General features: G+C 46.4%; 1 protein-coding gene across 1 annotated transcript; it reads right to left on the bottom strand.

Moving 5' to 3' along the window:
- Positions 1 to 8,010: 8,010 nt before the first annotated feature.
- cog1 (component of oligomeric golgi complex 1) lies at positions 8,011 to 19,269 on the bottom strand. The gene is made up of 15 exons (XM_015976354.3): positions 18,899 to 19,269; positions 18,567 to 18,814; positions 18,313 to 18,494; positions 18,056 to 18,232; positions 17,756 to 17,912; positions 15,512 to 15,722; positions 15,051 to 15,414; positions 14,379 to 14,830; positions 12,553 to 12,699; positions 12,319 to 12,480; positions 12,098 to 12,222; positions 11,128 to 11,236; positions 10,940 to 11,049; positions 10,659 to 10,740; positions 8,011 to 8,197 (listed from the first exon to the last, which is right to left on the bottom strand). Exons 1-15 carry the CDS (start codon positions 19,202 to 19,204, stop codon positions 8,060 to 8,062), a joined length of 2,970 nt encoding a protein of 989 aa, XP_015831840.3. The 5' UTR covers positions 19,205 to 19,269; the 3' UTR covers positions 8,011 to 8,059.
- Positions 19,270 to 21,678: the final 2,409 nt, after the last annotated feature.

The following is a 21,678-nucleotide window of genomic DNA, read 5'->3' on the forward strand; positions in this document are numbered from 1 at the left end:
TGCTGGCTGACGTTTAAGGAGAAGCAAATGGTTTGGTGTGAGTGCCTCCACATCATTTTGATCATCTGACACTCTTGTTATTGGTCTGCCATTAAGAACAGCTTCCACTTCACAAAACAATGTCTGAAGGCGCTCATCATCAAGAAGCTGTTGTGTCAGTACCTGGTGAAGAATTCTCCTCACAGAACAAATCCGTCTCTCCCACATGCCCCCAAAATGTGAACCTGCAGGTGGGTTGAACATCCAGGTTATGTTTTTCTGAAGGAGCACATCTGAGATTTTAGATTGATCCCAGCCTTTAATTGCTTCACGCATCTCTCTTTCTGCTCCCACCAGATTTGTCCCATTATTTGATCTCATAACAGACACTTGACCTTCTAAATCTTCTAAATGCATTTATGCATGAACCAGTCTCAATTGAATGGGCGACTTCTATGTGTAATGCTCTAACTGTAAGATGTGAACAACACACCATATCGCTTGACCGTACTTCGTCCGTACTTTACATCAAACGGACCAAAGTAATCCATACCCACATTGGTAAATGGAGGCTTGTCAGGTGTCAAACGATCCAGCGGCAAATTAGCCATTGGTTGCTCTCCAGGTTTAGCTGACAGTCTTTTACACATCACACACTTAGACACTAGACCCTAACCCTAACCCTTGAAACATGGTGATTTTTTGGAAGGATCACAGGGTGCTTAACATCTGAAGGTAATGCAGACTGCTGCAACCTTCCTTCAACTCTTAAAATCCCATCTTGCAGAACAGGATCACGTTTAATGATATGACTGCCCTTTTTCAGTCTTTCACCCTTTTTAAGATTTGAGCTCATCTCTGAAACATTGCCCTTGACAAAGTTTAATGATTTCAATTTCTACTTCTGCAACATCTGCATCAGCTAACAAAGATGCCGTCCAGGTTGAGCTAAACCGTTGCATTTGGTTTTGAACCACTTCAGTTATTTTTGTTTGACTTGACGAGTCTTTAATTTGTGCCATCAGAAGTTTTTTGTGCTGGCTCAGGTCATGAAGTGTCCAGGATGGGTTGTTTACATCTTGCTTATGAACCATAAAATGTGAGATTCCATAGAAATATGAAATATCAATCTGATGGACTGATGACTATTTTAACCAGAAGATCAGAACTTTTTATTGCAGGGATTAAGCTACACTTTGTATTAACTCCAAGGAAAGAGAGAGAGTCAGGTTTATAATAGTTAACAAATGTATTTCTACACAATTTAAACAAGACTACCTTTAGCACTCTGTGTACTGATGGGAGTAAGGTGGAGTGAGACGTGATGAATGATGATGGTGTGTGTGTGGAATGTTATTCAGAACCAGAGGATCCGGAGAAGCATTTAGTTCTGAGTGGGAGTGAATGTTTTGCTCTAAGCTTTAGTAGGAGATTTATAACACACATGAAACACCATCTGTCGGTCTGCGTACCCCAGGGGAAGCCTCTGTTAGATCCAGAATGTCGAGGTCCTCTTAGACCCTCCTTGGAACCGAAGCCAGTAGAAAAGCAGCGGTGCCGACTGAACTAGTCTTGGAATGCTTCCAGGTCACGACAGGTTATCACTGGCGTCTCCGAGACTCTGAAGGGGTCGTGAGGTTCAGCTTTTATTCTGAAGGAACCGTTGTGGTCAGGTGTAACTTGCAACAGATTTTATCCAGCTTGTCGAGGTTCTTTTGGCTGAAGAGGAAATCCGGCATGCTGCTGTTGACCCCCAAGAGGTTCATACAAGTGAGACCACTGGTGAGTAATTCTCACAATCTGCATTTTTGATGACACATCCTAAATAACATGACTATATATGTATGTATGTATATATGTATACAGATTTGTCTTTTAAAACTGGTGAATATACAATTTACAGGTAATGCCTTTATGCTATGAGTATTAGAGCCACTGATGGAAAAAAAATATAGAATTCTGAGAAAATAAGTCATAAATCTGAGTTTAATCTCAGAGTTCTGACTGGTACCTAAAACAAAAAAAAGGGGGAAATTGGGGAAGATTATGAGGGGGGATCAGAATTCTGACTTAAATCTTAAAATTCGGGCTTTTTTGTTTTGTTTTGATTTTTTTTTTTAACAAAAACAATTCCTAAATAGTTTTTTGTTTGTTTGGTTTTAGGTTCATGAAAAAAGTCAGAATTCTGACTTTAATCCCAGAATTTTGAAATTATCTGACTTTTTTTTTCTCAATTCTTTTCTTTTTCTTCAGTGACTCTAATACTCTTAGGCAATAAGGCAGTATTAGGGCCACTGAAGGAAACAATTGAATACTGAGATAAATGTCAGAATTCTGACTTTATTTATTTTATTTATTTTCAGAATTTTTTCTTCTTCAGTGGCCCTAATACCCCTCCGTATAATGTAATGCTAAACAATTCAAATTAATTTTTGAATTCAGCAGTTTATCATTGGATTTAGATGCAGATATCACTGTCTTGGAAAATTGGTCAGAGCAGTTTGGCATTGAGTTTTATTAGTAAACTTGACAGTATTTACACTCTTAATCTTCTTAGGAATTACATGATGTCCACACAAGGCGTACCACTGTTCTCCATGCCCTTCCTGTCTATCTACGTGAGGAAACCTCTGGATTTTTGAGGACATGTGTGGTAAGTCCCAGTATTGTAAATTTGAACAAATCATTCTATTTATTTATGCATAAAGACAACACAAGGAAAACGAACATGAACATTTTGGAAAAAGTGCCATTGTTTCAACTACAAACCTTTGGCAAGATGTTTAAGCCTGCCATACACGAGAGCAATCAGCTGAGCAAACGGCCTCAAATGACTGTTTGCTCAGCAGATACCTCGCCATGTGCGCCTGATTTTCACTGAGTTTTCCGCCTCACGAGACGCTGAGGTGAATATCTGACCAGTTAGATATTTTCTGCCTCATAGGGGTAAAAACTCGCTGTGTGTGCACTACTGAGCTGCTGGCTGAGCTGAAATATTAGTATATAATAGTGGCCAATCAAAGCACTTTCTCCGCTCACATGACCCCAAGATGTATTCAGATACAGCCCCTTACCCTGTCTGCGTGTCTGAAAAATAAACAAAATGGTACCTTGTGGATCGATGGGCCCACTGTTTCCATTACCCTTTCGGAAGGATTCTGGGTCTTCCAGGTGCATCTCTTGGAGTAAATTGGCATAAACTCCTTGCCTGGTCCATCTTTCCAGCTACTGTACCCATATTTTCCTAACCTTGAAACGCCGGTGGCGGCGACGTTTCAACAAAAAAAGGATAGGCATTTCCTCCGTTTCCAGCTCTGTCTCTGTGTTGTTTCTTTTCTGACATGCAGACAGGGGGCTGCCATCTTTGGGTCATATGAGCGGAGAACGTGCTTTGGTTGGCCACTAGAATATTTCAGCTCAACCAGCAGCTCGGTAATGCGCACACGGCGAGTTTTTACCCCTGTGAGGCGGAAAATGTCTTAACTGGTCAGATATTCACCTCAGGGTCTCGTGAGGCGGAAAACTCTGTGAAAATCAGGCGCACATGGCGAGGTATCTGCTGAGCAAGCGGTCATTCGAGACCGTTTGCTCAGCAGATGGCCCTCATGTGTGGCAGGCTTTAAGGCACTGAGAAAAATCAACAATCACTGCAAAGAATTCAAGCAGCTTTCATTAGCATAACACTGGCACACACGGAAGCCATCTCACTTTATTCGTAAATGAGAGCACAAAGCAACAGAATGAACGGGAGTAGGGCTGGGCGATATGGCCTAAAATCAATATCACCATATATTGAAGATCTCACCTCGATAACGATAAGTAGACGATAACTACAGGAATGCGTAGCAACAATATTTGTCCACTAGATGGGGCTGTCTCATGTATTACAATGACTAAAATTTTACATGACTCAAGGTGCTACAGCTTCTTAAAGGGACATAAATGTGGCCAACTTACACATCTTTTCATTTTTTTATTATCAAATTTATTGACATGGGAAAAATTATCTGGATGAGAGACAAGAAATTTGATAACGATAAATCTTTGACATGTTGCCCAGCCCTAAACAGGAGTCTATCAGACTGCATTTATTGTTATTTACATGAAAATCTACTGAAATAAAAATGGCCACAGTCAGAGTTTCAGTTCAGATGTGATTAGTGTATGATCTCCCTTTCATTTTTGTAAGGATGATACCAATGAGCCGGACCTCAGGGATGCAGCAGTTGTCCTCCTGACAACCATCACCGATGATGCCGAGAGTCCGGTTACGTACGACCCGGTGAGAATCTGTTATCCTCGAGGGTGATGTGATTGTCAACCTCTCCAGGCTTCCTGATGCCTTCCTGGTAATGTTCGGCCTCATCTATGCCTTACATCTAGATTATCCGAAGGGACTGACCAACACATTTGAGTTCACGCAGAAAATCTTACTTGGTCTTGATGAGTCTAAACTATCACCCAAGCTGCAGAGTCAAAAATGACCTGATGTTACATGTGTAACTCAAAATCTTAAAGAGTGGTGGATTCAGATGGCTCACTCTGTTAGAGCATTGTCCACATCCACAGTGTAATTTACTATTTGTCTGCTCTTTAATTGTTGATGTTAAAGTAACACACCACCATTTGGGCAAATATGTTCATTTTCCCCTTCTCCTTGAGTTAACCCTCCCACTGTCCTAATGGGTAGGACCCCGCGAGGAAAATTGACCATTGAGCAGGGTTGATGGTTTATCCCTTGAGGTCCACGAGGCAGGGGTGAGGTGGTGCTCACTCCTCACCCCGTCACGTGGACCTCAAGGGATAAACCATCAACCCTGCTCAATGGTCAACTTTCCTCTCGGGGTCACCCATGAAGACAGTGGGAGGAACAGTTGAGTTTTACCTTTTCTCTGTTCGTCCAGCCGTTCTGAGTCTGGCAACTCCATTTGTGGCTTTAGTTTAGCGTGAATAATTGAATCGGATTAGCCCATAGGCTAATCCGATTCAATACTCAACTAGTTTTATGCCAAATGGCATAAAGTACTCACTGACTTACTTGATAGTGGTTAGTGTAATTCATATTTTGTTAATGTTGAATCGATGTATATCCTGATGTTGCTTTAAACCACCTACTCAAAGAAAGACTACACACTGCTGTTGTCCAGTTTTCAAAAGTGTGCGTTTGTAATTGTTTCTTTCAAATTTTGTTTTATTTTCTGTTTGAGTTGGCTTAATCAGTAACTTTAATTTGATCATAATTTGAAAATATATTTAATATAAACTCCAAATATTTAAGTTTATTTATGGTCTGATATACTCAAATATCTGAGTTTATAAACTCAGAAAATATGAGGCAACTGATTGCCTTACATTTTTTGAGTTCTGCCTACTTATTCGGGTTTACAGTGTACGAACTGTAAAGATTTTGTGGTGTCAGAGTTCACCTAACAGTTCAAGTGTTCATTTTTTTGCTTTGTGTGTTCACAGGGCATGCTCAGTTGAAGTTTCCCTCTGCGCGTTCAAGATGTAAGAAAAATAACACGAAAGAAATGCAACAACGAAAACTTCAAAAAGGCATCAACAACCAAGCAAGTGGATCCATAAAATGGACTGATTTTTAAAGGCATTTTTAAAAAGTCTTTCAAAATGGACAGAATTAACGCGTCATGTTCAGAACAGTTTGCGTTCTCATCTTTGATTAATCCTGGTAAACAGGTCTGTTTTTGTTCTGTTCTAATTCTCTCTGTTTAATAAATTTAAACAAAATGACTTAGCTATTTTATTTACTTTTTTTCTCTGCATAAAGTAAATAGTGGAAAGTAAATGTATTGGTAGTAAGCAAATAGCAGATGTTAAATGTTACTTGCAGTATGTGTTTATAGAAAAAATAGAGATACTTAAATGTACTAAAAGAATATTACGTCAAGTTTACTGTAAACTGTACTTTCAAAACTGTAAGTATACTCAATTATATAAGAAGTACACTACAAGTAAACATACATTATTACTTTAAGTATAATTTTAAGTATACATTCAAAGAGAAAAGTATACTCAATTATTTCAGAAGTACACTACAAGTAAACTTATAATGTTACTTAAAGTTTATTTTTAAGTATACTTTCAAGGGCAAAAGTTTACTCAATTTTATTAGAAGTAAACTTATACTGTTACTTTTAAGTATACTTTCAATGAGAAAAGTATACTCAACTATATCAGGAGTACACTACAAGTAAACTTATATTGTTACTTTTAAGTATACTTCCAAGGAGAAAAGTATACTCAATTATATCAGAAGTACACTACAAGTAAACTTATAAGTATACTTTCAAGGAGAAAAGTATACTCAACTATATCAGGAGTACACTAAAAGTAAACTTATATTGTTACTTTTAAGTATACTTCCAAGGAGAAAAGTATACTCATTTATATCAGAAGTACACTACAAGTAAACTTATAAGTATACTTTCAAGGAGAAAAGTATACTCAACTATATCAGGAGTACACTACAAGTAAACTTATATTGTTACTTTTAAGTATACTTCCAAGGAGAAAAGTATACTCATTTATATCAGAAGTACACTACAAGTAAACTTATAAGTATACTTTCAAGGAGAAAAGTATACTCAATTATATCTGAAGTACACTCCAAGTACACTTGTGAGGTTACTTTAAGTATACTTTCAAAGAGAAAAGTTTACTCAATTATATCAGAAGTACACTACAAATAAACTTAAATTATTACTTTGAAGTATACTTGTAGTATACTTCAAGTATACTTTTAGCGGCCCAATTTAGTCCCAAGGAGTATACTTCTAAGTAAACTTTAAGAACAAGTATGCAAATAAACTTCTGTACACTTAAGTATACTTGAAATTAAATACTTAAAGTATACTTCTTTTTCGTAAGGGGAGTTCTGCCGTGTGGTGGAGCAGCTGATGCTAAGAGTTAGCTTAAACTAGCCAAGACGTTCTGTGCCATTTCCTGGACGCTAAACCAACAGCCTATCCTGTCGTGAGCCAAGGTGGGCGGAGCCACAAACACTGGTGTTCTCTGGGCTGTATCCACCTGGACCGGCTCACGTAGAAACGATGATGTGAGCATCATTGGATGAGATACCAGGAGTAGCGCATAGCCAATGGGTTGCACGGTGAGGTGGTTGTTAGCAACGGTTATCTAGAACATTTCAAGAGGATTTTTAAACATTTGGCCCGAGTGTACTCGAGTGACTCAGGAACACGCTGAGCTGCTGGCGGCTGATCTAACACCAAGACTAATTTACGTTTGTGGCTACAAGAGCGATGCTTGGAACATGCACCTCGGACAGAGAGAGAGAGAGTATGGCTGCATTCCATTTTTGCTGAACATCAGTGTTGAGGGCCAGGACTTCCCTTATCAACCGGAAATAAAAGGAACTCAAATACATATGAAGACTTCAGACCCTAAAATAATTTAACTTAATTAGGATTTTAACAAGCAGACAAATGATTAAAACAGAGCTCGGCATTTAACATTAAACACGGTCAAACGTTTTGAAAAACCTGTCGTTATACCTGGAGTATCTGACCTGATGTAGAAGCTAACACCCAGGCTTGGTGATGAGGGGTTTAAGGCTCCGACTCGGCTCTACATGTAGGCACTGATGAGCCTCGGCGCTTTTAAGATTGTTCCTTGCCTCGCCGTCGAAGGCGACTGAATTCAGAAAGTAGCTAAAATGCTAATGCGTGTTAGCTTAGGCTAGTTTTGAACCTCCCTCCACCTCTCTCTTCTGCAGTAGACAGGGATAGTAACGGTGTCTAAGCTGTGTTCACACATAAAGACCATAAGAAGGGGATTTGCACAAATAGATGACATCATCAGTCTATGGTCACCATGTAAACGACCGCCACAAGGGCTCATGGGGGGCTAGGAAAAGGCGGATAGGGGCCGGCTTCTTCTGACTCGCCTGTTCTTTCTGCAGCTGAAGCAGGTTCTTTAACACATCTGTTAGGTTAGGCTGGCACTGTGGCCCGACTTTTGGAGTGAAGGAACAGAACCACACGAGAAGCTCTCCTCAGACAAACTAAACTTTTACTGTACACAGTGCTGCGTCTGCACTCGGTTATTTGGCCATGCCAGAGAGCCAGCTGAGTTTGAACAGAGACGCTGAGGTCGTGTCCTCATTCTGATCAGCAAGCTGTCTGAAGAGGCTGCCGGGTCGGAAACCAGGATCGCTTCCTGCTGCAGAGACCTGCGGGACCTGTTAGAGGGAGCAGAAACAGGGTCCAGTTAGATCCCGGATTCAGGTCCAGCCTGGCCTCTGCAGGGGTGGGGAATCCTGGTCCAGGAGGAACGTATCCAGCAGGTTTTAGCTGTTTCCCCGCTTCAACACACCTGGTTTAATCAGCAGGTGATCACCAGGCTGAACAGGTGGTTCAACAGCAGAGAAACAACTAAAACATGCTGGCAGCATTCATTGAGGAGCAGGACTCCCCAGCCCTGGTCAGAGGCTGAAAGGTTAGTGAATCCTGCCGGACGCCGGAGCGCCGAGATGGGCCCTAGCAGCAGAACTCAGACCTAGATGTAACCTAGCAACAAGAGTGATGTCATCATCAGGAGGAGAGGGGTCATCACAGGTAAAACAGCTAACACGTTCAGACAAGAGCAAGATCCAAAAAAACTCCAGAATTGTTTCCTGGCCAGAACTGGTTGGTTCTGCAATAAGTGCGGGTTTCTGGGACCTCCTCCCCGGTTCTGGCCCATGAGAGGTCCGCTGCGCCTAAAATATGAGTCACACGACCACACCCTAACCCAAACCCATCAGAAGATGACCGCTGGTTCCGTCCAGTCCGATCAGAACAGTGAGGATGATCATCAGAACCAACTTCTGCAGGTTTTACTATTTATGATCCGTTCGTTTATTACACTCGGGTCAGCTGGGTCTGGCCCTGCTAGAATCATCGTGTTTACAGCTGGCGTCTGTGCGGAGCCGACCCAACACACCCACCTACGGACTGATTGGCTGGCGGAAGTTCACGCCTACATACTTGTGTGAACATCTGACTGGCGGCTTCCTGCATGCGTGATGAGCTCGGACCCGCCGCTGCAGCCGCGGGAGCAAGAGGACCGACTGCTGTGGGAGGAGTCCACGGCAGCAGCGCTGCTCAGTGAGACAGTAGGAAGCTGCGTGCTTCATGTCAGAGTCTCCGGAACCAACACCGCTCACGGCCATGCTCACGTGGTGCTTAGGAAGAACAACAAGGACTTCTCCGTGTCACTTTAGTGGACCTGCCCACGTTCCTGAGAAGGTGTGTAAACACAACCTGTCTGTGCAGGGATGGGCCGACTCACCTGGCCCAGGACAGGCTGATCAAAGTGTAAATGGGCTAAACGCTAAAAAGGCGGTGGTTTACGACACCAACTGTCTGCCATCTATAATCCAGTTTTGAGATCCCTTCCCAGATGCCTCAACGCCCACGCATATCCTGGGCTATCTGACCTCAGGAATTCACATGATAGGGTGGGGCCAGGCTTCACAATGAGCTCACCCGAAACTCTGGCTGAATTGGACCCACACCCACCCTCACACCTTGGCTCATGTGTTTATGTAGAAGATCATCAGGGGGTCTTTTGTTTCCTCTTCGGGGGGAAACTCCCACTGGGTTTAAATCTGGGACTCTCCACCATTTGACCTTAGAACTGAAGAAGCCTCTCGGATGAGAGGTGAAACGTCTTCAAGCAACTCAGAGAAGTCCAGATGCTTTTCTTTCAAGCTCCTAAAGCTTGGTTTATGCTTGACGCATTCACTTTACGCGCGGTGATGCGGCTCGCGGATGGAACGTGCTTCACAACTTGCAGCGTTTATGGTTCATGCGGCTCGTCTCTGCGGTGAGCCAATATTCTCCCAAACTGTAGGGGGCAGCATGGAGCTCTACGGCATGCATCCAACACTACACCATAGTAGAAGTAGAAATGACTGTTTACAACATGGCATTCCAGCATTTTTAACAGCGTCCTCGTCTTTTCCGACAGTGCGAGTTATTTCTCTCCAAGAATTATTAACATGTTGATCACGGTGATCTCTGAGAGCTGAATCATACAAATGTCTGTATTTATGAACCTCTGCCATACTAGTTCTTGCCGGTCCGCCATGTTTTTCCGCGTCCGTCCGTCCGCGTGGTTAGAAATTTTCCGAGGTGCGCGTTGCGGAAATCTTGGGCCGTGCGGAGACGCGGTGGAGGGGCGTGGTTGTTAAAATGACGCAACTTTTCTGCGCGGAGCCGTGCGGACCTCGCGGACGCGTCAAGCATAAACCAACCTTTAGACTACAATGACCTGGATGACTGAGAACCTTCACAGACAAATGGGCTAAACGTTCTCCCACACACAGACACACACACACACCTGAACACACACACACACTGTTGACATCATAAAACATACTTAGTGACCAGTGATCAGAGTCACTTCTGCTGTGGCTGAACTCAGTTGTTTCTGAGACAGGAAAACACACACACACACACCACACACCACACACCACACACCACACACCACACACCACACACACACACACACACACACACACACACACACACACACACTTGCCTGGGAGGCTCAGAAATGCTGGGAAACCAAATAACAAAGAAGACTGAATAAGACCACAGAATACATGTCAGAACAAGCTAGAACCGGATCAGAACCAGAGTCTGGATGGTCCTCACCGTGTTCTGAGAAGCGTCCACTCCTATGGACGAGGACTTGGACCTTCGACTGTTGGACATGCTGAGGGGCAACAACCCGAACCTGCAGACCACAAAACCGTCATGAAAGACTTTAAACATTCAGAGTTCTGACCCAAAGGTCTGGATCACAACACAGGTTCTGCAGATGTGGTCCAGATGCAGTTTTAAACCAGCAACCCTTTAACACACACACACACACACACACACACACACACACACACACACACACACACACACACACACGTGAGTGGACCTCTGACCTGATCTGGCTGCTGGCCAGAGGCAGGATGTTGTACGGCTCCTGGGAGTTTGCCACGCTGCTCCGAGGAGAAAACTGCTTCTCGGATCCCGTCAGCAGGCCCAGCAGCACCTGAAACCCACACCAGACCCACCGGCTCAGAACACGCAGAATCGCCTCCTACCACATGAGCAGCATCAGGTAAAGTACCGAGGTTCTCTGGGTCAGGCGGCTCAGGTTGGCGTTGAGCGGAGGAGTGAACACATCCAAGTCAAACGGGTCGATGAAACCTTCCAACCAATCACAGACTTTGTGGAATCTAGAAGAGACACCAGAGAAGAATAAAGTGGTGTTCTCCGATTAGCAGCTGCAGACGTGCCCCTGCTCTTCTGACACTGAGGCACTCCAACAGCAGAAACGGGAACTCGGACCTGCACCTGACTAGGAACAGGATGCAGACTCCATGCATCCCAGCGCGAAATGACTTTAATCCCACACCGCAGCAGCTCCATTAGACAGATTTGGTAAAGGGCTTGTCCTTCAAGCCTCGACTTGTTTTGCCTCTTTCACAAATGACAGGAAAGCCGTTTACGTTTGACGCGCCACCAAGTCAGGAGAACCCCGACCTCCTCTTCACCGGCTACGCTCCGAAGACTCATTCACAACGGAGGCGGCCCGGTTTGCGTACGGCTTACGCGTTGATCAAAAACCCTCGAGTCCATTCAGAGCATTCACACCGGCTGTGGTACGGATAGAGATGCCGAGCTCGGGAAAGTTTCCACATGGACTCGGTTTTTTCCCAGACGCTGCATGCGGATCATAAAGTTAAAGAAATGACACGAGCCAGACAGGAAGTGAGACACACTTCAGCAAGGTGCATCCGGTATATTTCAAAATAAAACCCGTGTCTCATTCTTTCTGCCGGCTTTAGTTTTATTATTAATGACGGGAAATCAGGTCAGAGTCCGATAGTTGGGGTTATTTTACAGGTTTACGTATCTGATTTCTAATCATCTGGAGCTCCTATGGGAGCAGACATATGCAGACGTTCAGAACACAAGCTGCAGTCGGCGTGAACGAGTCAGTCTGGACGCTGTACGGAAACTGGACCGCCTCCGTCCCGCGCTCGGTGTGAAGCAGGCCTACCAGCCGCATGTGACGCGACTGCGGCGAGTCCTACCTGGGCTCCTGGTTCGGACGAGAGCTCTTCCCGTCCTCCAGCTGGCTGCCCAGGGTGGCGCTGAGGTAGCGCAGGTCGAACAGCAGCTGCAGGGCTCGGTTCTGGGTCATGGGGAAGACCCCGTCCTGATCAAAGAGCACGACAAAAATTCCTGTCATGGAACGCTCTTTGCTGCCGTACACCTGGACTTTCTAATGTTTGGAGGACAAAGGTGCGTTTACCTTGGTAAAATCCAGCGCTGACAAGCTCTGGTACTGGTCCAGACTTTGACTAAGACAGGCTTGCAGCAGCTCCTGTAAGGTGGGCTGAGGAAGGGCGTGACCCCCCACCCTATTGACCTCCACACAAAGCTGGAAGAGCAGAGACTGCACGAACCAAGATGGCTGCAGAAGGAAAGAATTCTCCTGAGCGAACAGAACCACAGAGTCACATCGCTGTCTGAGAAAGCAGCTCACCTGGACCGGAAGACGGATTTTAGAGGTGACACTGCCTCCCGACTCCGTCTCTTCCTGGATCTCCAGGTCCTCCCAGTTAGTGGCAGCAGTCAGAATTGCACCAGCAGCTTCTGCATGCAGCGCAGCACCGAAGGCGCCCAGTAGCCCCTGTCAGACACGACTCAGGGTTAAAAAGTCACCAAGTCAGCCGTTTTACAGACCAAAGCGTGTCCTCCTCCTAAAGCACCTCAGACATCATCTGGTGGATCCGACTCGCTATGGGACAGAGGCTAACCGAGCTAGCGTCGCTAGCCTGAGAGAAACCAATGAACTGGCAAGCTCGCTGAATGAAGCTCCCGCTGCTTCAGAGACCATCAACAAAGCAAAGTACTGGTCCAGATATGCTGCTGCTGCAGGAAAAGAACGGCAGGAAGCCTCCGGTCCCATGAATGTAACCATCCAGTTTCCTTTAGCAGCATTCAGAAGAAGCTCAGGAGCCTCCAGGTGGCTTCGGAAGGCCCGGGTCCCTCAGGTACAAAGCAACAGACCAACTCAGGGATGGGAGATCCTGGTGCAGGGGGGCCACTATCCAGCAGGTTCTGGTGGTTTCCCCTGCTCCAATACACCTCATTTAAATCAGCAGGTGACTTGATGAGCAGCTGAACAGCTGAATCAACTGTGCTGGAGCAGGGAAACAACTAAAACATGCTGGATAGTGGCTCTCCAGGACCAGAGTTAACCACACCTGGACCAACACACCTGGGGCCTCATTCATCTAACGTTCGTAGAAATGTTCCTAAATTCCTTCCTATGAACAGAGTTTATAATGTTCGAATGAACGATCAAGATCCTGATTTACGAAACACGCGGTGGCCTCTCGTACGCACGTTCCTCCACACTCGTCTGATGATGGATCCCACCTGTGTGTACCCAGGAGCTCGTGTCCGTTCTCATTTCCATACAGGAACGCCCTCAGTTAACCATATTTGGTCACGCTGCGTCCTCAGCTCGTGAGGGGATTCCCTGCTTTCTACCCGGAAAAAGAAAACGTGTGAGATAGAGACATTTTCTGCCGAAGTGCAAAAGAACCAAACAAGCAGCAGAGGTTATAAACGCGGTGGAGACAGAGCAGAGGTTCCTGTCAGGAATAAAAACTTTAATGATGAACCGAAGAGTAACGGGTTGTCATTTACATTTTACATTTAAGGAGTCCTTCTGCATGGAGTTTGCTTTATTTGGAAAAGTCCGAGTGCAGCCTCCTAGCTGTCATTCAGTCTGGTTACCGTGACAACGTGTGTATGATGGGGAGCAGGGGTGGAGCACGGACTGGAGCCGGATTTGTGCGGTTTATCTGTCGCTCCACAAAGGATCCGAATCCCAGCAGAGCTCCAGGCGGATCTCCTGTCAGCGCGCTCACGGAGACGCGTTTCCTCCAGAGAGGAGCTCTGACTAACCGAAACGATAATATAGAAACGTTCTTTTATCTAACGCATCTCGGGCAGAATCACGGAGGAACATGTTGTGTGGATGACTGGGACCTTCACTGTTGCGGTTCCCCGTTCTACCACTAGCTGCTGTTCCCACATGGTCTGAAGTTTTCTTGTTTAGGAACATTTCCTCACACCGGTACAAAACGATGAATACCACACGATGTGTCATTTAGTTCCTACGCACACATCTGTGTGTAAGTACGATTGACGCATGAGGCTCCTGGTTTTACTGCTACAGGCATGAATCTTCCTTCGGGTTCAGGTTTCAGGTGTCGGGACCTGATCAGGTCTTAACCAGGTCATGTAAGAACCAGAAGGAAACCAACACATGCATCGTCACCTCTGATAGGCTCATACTTTGGTGAGGGCGGAGCTCCAGATGCGGTATGCCTCCATGCTGCAGCTGAGAAGCTCCTGCTTCAGCTCTTTCCACTCGGCCTGTGCAGGGCTGACCTCGGCAGCCATCTTGGATTTGCCCAGCTTATTGCCCTGCCTGGGAGTCCTACTTCCTGTAGCGTCAGCCCTGCTGTGTCTTCCCAGGATGCAATGCTTGAGGTTAGGGCAGAGTTCCCCCAAAGACTGGCACAGCCGAGCCACAAAAAGGGCGGAGCTTAGGCGGGCGGGCGTGGCGCCTGGAATGGCGACGGCTAGCTCAGAGCGGATGGACTTCAGAATGTGATGGATGCAGGACACGCAGCCACCACGCAGGGCCTCCTCCACCGCCGAAGAGTCTGTGAAGCGGTTAAATGAGGAAGCAGAGACATCCGAAGGTCCGGAGGAAGAGATGGACACTGGGTTGGACTCACGCCCTGGAGGGACAGAATTACAGAGACAACACCGATTGGTCCAGCTAGTTCTAGCAACACAATCTCAGTGGGGCACAACTCTACCACCGCCTCCGGAGACGTTCTCTGCTAAACCAACAACAGTCTTCCCCGTTTTGAGTCAAGATGGTGAGTCCTTGAATGTTCAGTGACAGGGTGAGTTAGAGCTGTTGTTAAGGATTGTGCGACGTTGAACCGGACCTACCTGTATCCAGAGTGGGAAGGTAGTGCTGAAGATCATCGAGCCGGGACTTGAGCTTTGCATCCAAAGAAGAACAAAAGTTCTGAACACAAGGCGTGAGTGCCTGGGTCTTCATGGCCAGGCCACTTCTCTGCTGCTGCTGGTTCCGCTGGGCAACGCTGACCCAAGCTGCATCACTCTGCAAGTCCCCCGCAGACTCACACCACAGGAAGGAGGCAACGTCAAACTCATACTGGACCCCTTGGCCAGAACCAGGATTGGTTCCTGTAGATAATGAGATGTTCTGGTCCTCCAGATCCTTCAGAGCTGAAGTCAGGAGCTGGACCGAGCTTACAGCGATGGCTTCAGTTTCATCTTTGGTGATCGCCTTCGACAGAAACAGAAAAAGTCCGACATGTTAACAGGTTAGTGATAAATTCAAACTCTAAATAAATGCAATAGTCTAAAGCTGGAAGATCACCAACCTGCAGGCGCTGAAGGAAGAGCTGCTGCAGGAAGTCCTCCCAGACCGCCAGGGGGCGCCCCAGGAGCTGCTGACACACGCTGCTCCAGTGCTGACTGATGGACTCTGTGGACAGGAGGTCCCACACGGCATCCCTGATGGCTGCTAGTCCCTTAAGGCTGCAGACATAGACCAGAAGGGTACCAACCCCCTGACAGATGTCCTCCTTACACCTGGATAGGAGACGAGAAGAAGCTGGTTACCTCCCCGTCCATCAGACATATCAGACTCCAGATTGGGGTTTTCTTTCATGGCCGAAGGCGATTTACCAGACCCCAAACCCCCCCAAGGCACTTTACAACACAAACAGTCATTCACACGGTGGTGGTGATGAGCTACATCGTAGCCACAGTTGCCCTGGGGCTCCCTGACCAACGCGGGGCAGCGGGCCTTAAACCTTCCACCGTCGCCTGTCAAATGCAACAGCAGGACACTGAGAAGACACACGTGGACTTGTGGGTCATCAGGTGACCTGAAGACTTCTGACATCACAGGTGCAGACAGACGTAACCCAGATCAGCTGTAAATGATTCAGGAGGAACAATGTGGCTTTCATCGTGGTCGTGGAACCTGGACCAGCTCTATCCCCTTAGGAGGGTCCTGGAGGGTGCGTGAGAGTTTGTCTCCATGAGTCTTGTGGATTAGGAGAATGCGTTCGACCACATCCCTCGGGGGGGCCCTGTGGGGGTACCTGTAGCTGATGCTAGAAAAGTCCGTTCTAGGCCAGCTCCTCCGGGGGAATCCCAAGGCGTTCGCTGGCCAGGTGAGAGACATAGTCCCTCCACCGTGTCCTGGGTCTACCTTTAGGTCTCCTCCCGGTTGGACGTGCCCGGAAAACCTCACCAGGGAGGCATCCAGGAGGCATCCTGACCAGATGCCCGAGCCACCTCAACTGGCTCCTCTCGATGTGGAGGAGCAGCGGGTCTACTCCAAGCCCCTCCCAGATGACCAAGCTTCTCACCCTATCTCTGAGGGAGAGTCCAGCCACTCTGCAGAGAAAACTCATGTCACCCGCGATCTCGTTCTTTCGGTCACTACCCAAAGCTCGTGACCATAGGTGAGGGTAGGAACGTAGATCGACCGGTAAATCGAGAGCTTCGCCTTCTGACTCAGCTCTCTCTTCACCACGACAGACCGGTACAACGCCCGCATCACTGCAGATGCAGCACCAATCCGCCTATCGATCTCACGCTCCAGTTTTCCCTCACTCATGAACAAGACCCCGAGATACTTAAACTCCTCCACTTGGGGCAGGACCTCATCCCTGACCCGGAGAAGGCATTCTACCCTTTTCCGAAACAAGACCATGGTCTCAGATTTAGAGGAGCTGATTCTCATCCCAGCTGCTTCACACTCGGCTGCAAACCGCTCCAGCGAAAGCTGAAGATCACGTTCTGATGAAGCCAACAGGACCACATCATCCAACCAGGAGGAGGCCTAAAGGTAGACTCAGGACACGTTGGAGAGACTATGTGTCTCGGCTGGCCAGGGAACACCTTGGGATTCACCCGGAGGAGCTGGGGAGACGGATGTCTGGGCCTCCCTGCTTAGGCTGCTGCCCTGTGACCCGACCTAAGATGGGGGGGGGTTAGATGGACAGAGACCAGTAGGGTTGGGCGATTTGTTGAATTTTTCCACTCGTCAAGCTGATCAGAGTGCTCCAGTAACACGAACAATACAATACTGATGGAGATCTGTTCTTGATAGTCTCCTCCACGATGTTCTCTGTGCGTGACGTGTACCATGTCAAAAACAAACTAACTCACGGGCAAATAAATAAGTCAATTATCAAACAAATGGTCTCCTGTAAAAAGCAACCGTAACGCCTCAGCCCATCGCTCAACCCTGGAAACCAGCCCTGTCAGCAAAGTTGGATCACCGTTGTTTAAAAGACAGTCGAGTTTTTGTTCAGGTGACCGACTCATGAACCTGTGTCTGTACCTGGCAGAGGTCCCAGGTGGTAAAGAAAGGGGAGGGGCTTAGGCTGATGAGGGATGTGGACTCAGTCACACTGGAGGACTTCCAGCAGCTTAGCCAAGTCTGACCAGCTGAAAATGAATCCATCGTCATCATTTTCATGAAAAGGTTTGGAAAGAATACAGGAGAACGAGCTGGAACCAGTCTGAAACCAGTGATGGTGGAAATAACTACTGATGGTGGTAACGTGACCTGGTGGTTGTCTGAGGTCCAGCGACCCAGGACTCACGTGTTGATCCACTGCTGCAGGGTGTCCCGGAGCTGCTCTCCTTGGATAGGCTGAGCCAGGGTTCGAAGCGTAGGCTGGAACTCCAGGATGGATGGAGGCAGGTATCGGAACCAAGTGCTGGTACTGGTCTCCTCCTGCAGCACCTTCTTGCCTTTGGCTAAGGAGAGGACAGATGAAAGACCATCAGCTGATGGACTGATGCTGAGGTAAACCTCTAGAGGTGTGTGTGGGGGTTCGCTCATCACACACAAACCTGATCACAACTTCAGAACCCTACAGTGTGTGAACGGTGTTGTTTACCTGTGGGGGGGCCACAGGTGATGTCCTCCAGGATGGAGAAGAGCATCCCACAGCTCAGAACCCCCTCAGATGACCTGGAGACTCCCTCTGGGGGCAGATAGAAGACAGCGTAGGCCTGGAACAGAGTGGTGACCAGCAGCTCCACCAGGTTGCACACCTGGGCCTTGATCCCCGCACCTGGATAACATTAAACACATCTGTGATCCAAACAAACCTCTGGTGGCTCACGTTGGGCCATGGTGTGCTCGGATGCAGACCGTGCTGTGGTTGGTTTAGCAGCTGATGGATGGAGGCTTTGCGGGCCAGCAGGAACTCTGCTAGGGCCTGGCGAGGCGAGCTGTCCTCCAGCAGCATGGTGGACACCAGAGCCTCAGCGATGGCTTGGTCTGACACGGCCCGGCACCGCAGCAGGGACCTGCTGTCCAACAGGATGGCTGACCTGCAGGTAGACCACACAACTGCTCCTAAACACAACCCAGCTCTGGACCCTGTCAGAGGAAACATCTGGTACCTGAACTGTCCGGTGGTGGCGACCTGCCGGACCAGGATTGGGAAGCGGGTGAGGATGGGGGTGTAGCGTCCCCCCGAGGAGGAGTCCAGCTGCAGCTGAGCGTGCAGGTGGCAGCACAGCAGGTAGAGCTGGGTCGCCTGGAGGTACTGGCACGCCTCCATGGAGCTCCAGATGCGCTCTGGGATCTCCAGCAGCAGCTTGATCTGAGATGCCATAGTGTAGAACTTCTCCTGCACCTGGTTCCGGTTCTACAGGACACACAGACTCAGACTGAGAGCGGGTCCTGTACCACTGACAGGAGTGGTTCTGGGTTTGGGTTCGGTTCGGCTCACCTCCTGTCTGGAACCGCCCCCGCTGGTCCTGCCCTGCTTCAGCGTGTGACAGAACCGCTGCATGTCCTGGATGGACCGCACCACGCTCTCCGAACACTGTCGCATCTCTCCGATGGTGTCGGCGGCGTCGATCAGGTCCCGGTACCGTTCCCCGACCATCTGCCTCAGCTCCTCCTTCTTCTGCTCGATTTCCCCGCGGACTCTGCGTTCGACTCGACGGATCTCCTCGATGTTGTACCGCTCAAACAGAACCGCCGGGTCCCGGATCTCAGAAACCCGGACAGACAGCGCGAGATCCTCGGCCATCCTAACTCCAAAACAAGCTTAAGCAGGAAGTCGACCTGAGGAGGCAGGACGAATTTCCGGTCTCCACGTAACCAAAGCGTTGGTGGGAATTTTATTGGTTTTCACACCTGTCGTTCAGGAAAGACTTCCGGTGTTTTAGTCCCGCCTATCCAGACTCTGATCCAATCACAGGCCGTGTTCGAGAAGAGCCAGTTCTGCGCAGATTAGATCACCAGTGATCGAAAATCCTGCAGATTATTGAAACTTTCTCGAAAGCTTCAGGGTTAAAGCTGAATTTAAACAAATGTGAGATCTTACCCTTAAATGATTGTACTATTTCTAACACTTTTAATATTCCTGTTAAATCCAATGTCAAATATTTGGGTGTGTATATAACCAAGAATAACAATGATTTAGATAACCTTAATATTTGGGAGAAAATTCAAACCTGTAGAACTCATTTAAATAACTGGGCTCAGAGAGACTTATCGATTCTAGGTAGAATTTTTCTTACCAAAATGGAAAGTATCTCCAGGCTAGTATACCCTGCATATGCGATAGGAGTGCCTAAATCAGCAATCAAAGCTATCAACCAGCTAAACTTTGATTTTATATGGAAACACAAAACCCACTACACTAGGCAAGGTAATTTAGTCAAACGGTGTGAAGATGGAGGTTTGCAAGCTATTGAATTTGACAGCTTAAACGGTACCATAAAAATAAATTGGCTTAGGTCATTTTTAAGAAGTCAAAATAGCCTTTGGTTTCACATTCCAAGCAAAATATTCTCGGATCTAGGCGGTTTTAATCTCTTACTTAGATGTGACTTTGACATAAAAAAACTCCCCATAAAGCTCTCTTCCTTTCACCAGCAAGTTTTATTATACTGGAAATTAATATACAAACATAACTATAGCTCACACAACACTCCCCTATGGAACTGTCATTACATAACAGCAGGAAACAAATCAATCTTTATAAAAAAAATGGTACGATAAGGGCATCTGGTCAGTGATGCACTTGTTAAATGATAGAGGTAAAATTTTATTAGAAGATTTTACTGCCAATTATGATCTGCAAATAAATAACAAAGAATTTCAAAAAATTACTAAGGCTATCCCTCAAAACATTCTATGTACAGCATATAATCTTTTTCAAAACCCTGACTATAGATCCCCTGATCTCCCTGAACTGTTGGTAAATGGGCATAACATAACAGCTAACAGTCTAAAAAACTCCCAAATTAGGGAATTATTTACTAATGTTTTTTTTCCCTTATATATCCAATCCAAATTCCATCTCACATCTGTTCTCCGGTGATCAAAAGAAAGAGATCAGAAAAAATTACTTAAAACTTCCCATTCCTCCCAAAGCTAAGGAGGTCCACTACAAAATCCTCTCTGGTGTTTACCCTTCCAAAGAATTTCTCAGACGCCGCTTCGCTATTGATGATAATTGTTGCTCTTTTTGTAATGGGGATATTGAATCAACAGAACATTTATTTTATGACTGTATATTCTGTAAAGCCCTGTGGAACGATGTGCACTACTGGCTCTTCCCTAAGATCCCAAACTTACTTGAATTTTCTAAAAATGATATTATGTTTGGTTCTCTAAGAAAAGAAAAGAAGCTTGAAAATGTTTTAAATGTAATAATTATTATGGGCAAATTCTTCATTCACAAATGTCGTTTTCTGAAAACAAAGCCGTCTTTTTTTACTTTTCACAAAGAACTCTGCCTCCTTTTCTCATCTGTTAAATTTATGGACAAAAAACAAGCTCTGGTTTTGAATCATATGATTGTTGAACTAAATCTGTTAGAAAGCCCCTAAGGTATAAATTTTTTTATGCTTTTCTTTAATTAATTATCTGTCTTTTTGTTCATTTGTTTGCTTATTTGTTCTGTTTGGGGTTTGTTTTTATTTTGTTTATTTTTTTGTTGTTGTTAGTACTTCCTGTTCATTATCCTTCTTCTATATGTTGGAATTCAGCCTGTTCTGGTACTATCTCATGTTGGTAAAACTGATTCTTTGTAGAGATTGCCATAATTGTTGTACATTATATTTTGTGCAAATAAAATAAAAAAAAAAGATCACCAGTGATCGGCGCGCATTGGGGGGGTCGACCAAGATGGCGCTCTGAGTGGACGTGCTTCGCTGAGCTCCGCAAACCGAACTGTTTTCTATATAGTTAGAGTGTGAACAAACTGAACTTTCGCCTTTAGTTATCTGTCGCGTCTGTTTGGCTGTACTATGGCTACGTCTGCTGGTAAGATGAAACCCCAGGAGAAGAGGAAGAGCGGTGTAAAAAAGGTGCTGATCAGCACGTGCTCTACCAACAAGGCTGCTATGCTAGCTCCCGCTGAGCTGCCGGAGACCAGCAACATGCTAATTGACAATATGCACGACTATCTCGAGTCAGATGCGGATCCACCGAAGGTCTCGTTACTGGAAGATAGTTTTCCGCCTCCCCCTGTCACCCCGGTCAACTCACTTG

This window comes from Nothobranchius furzeri, chromosome 18, assembly GCF_043380555.1.
Source record: "Nothobranchius furzeri strain GRZ-AD chromosome 18, NfurGRZ-RIMD1, whole genome shotgun sequence".
Taxonomy (NCBI): Eukaryota; Metazoa; Chordata; class Actinopteri; order Cyprinodontiformes; family Nothobranchiidae; genus Nothobranchius; species Nothobranchius furzeri.

Excerpts from the sequence above, each read along its gene's own strand:
- cog1 (XM_015976354.3), bottom strand. The coding sequence starts at position 19,204 with ATGGCCGAGGATCTCGCGCTGTCTGTCCGGGTTTCTGAGATCCGGGAC. Across the intron at positions 15,723-17,755 it reads CTGCAGCAGTGGATCAACAC|GTGTAAGGAGGACATCTGTC; the intron begins GTGAGTCCTGGG and ends TCTCCTATCCAG. Across the intron at positions 15,415-15,511 it reads TCTTCCTTCAGCGCCTGCAG|GCGATCACCAAAGATGAAAC; the intron begins GTTGGTGATCTT and ends TTTCTGTCGAAG.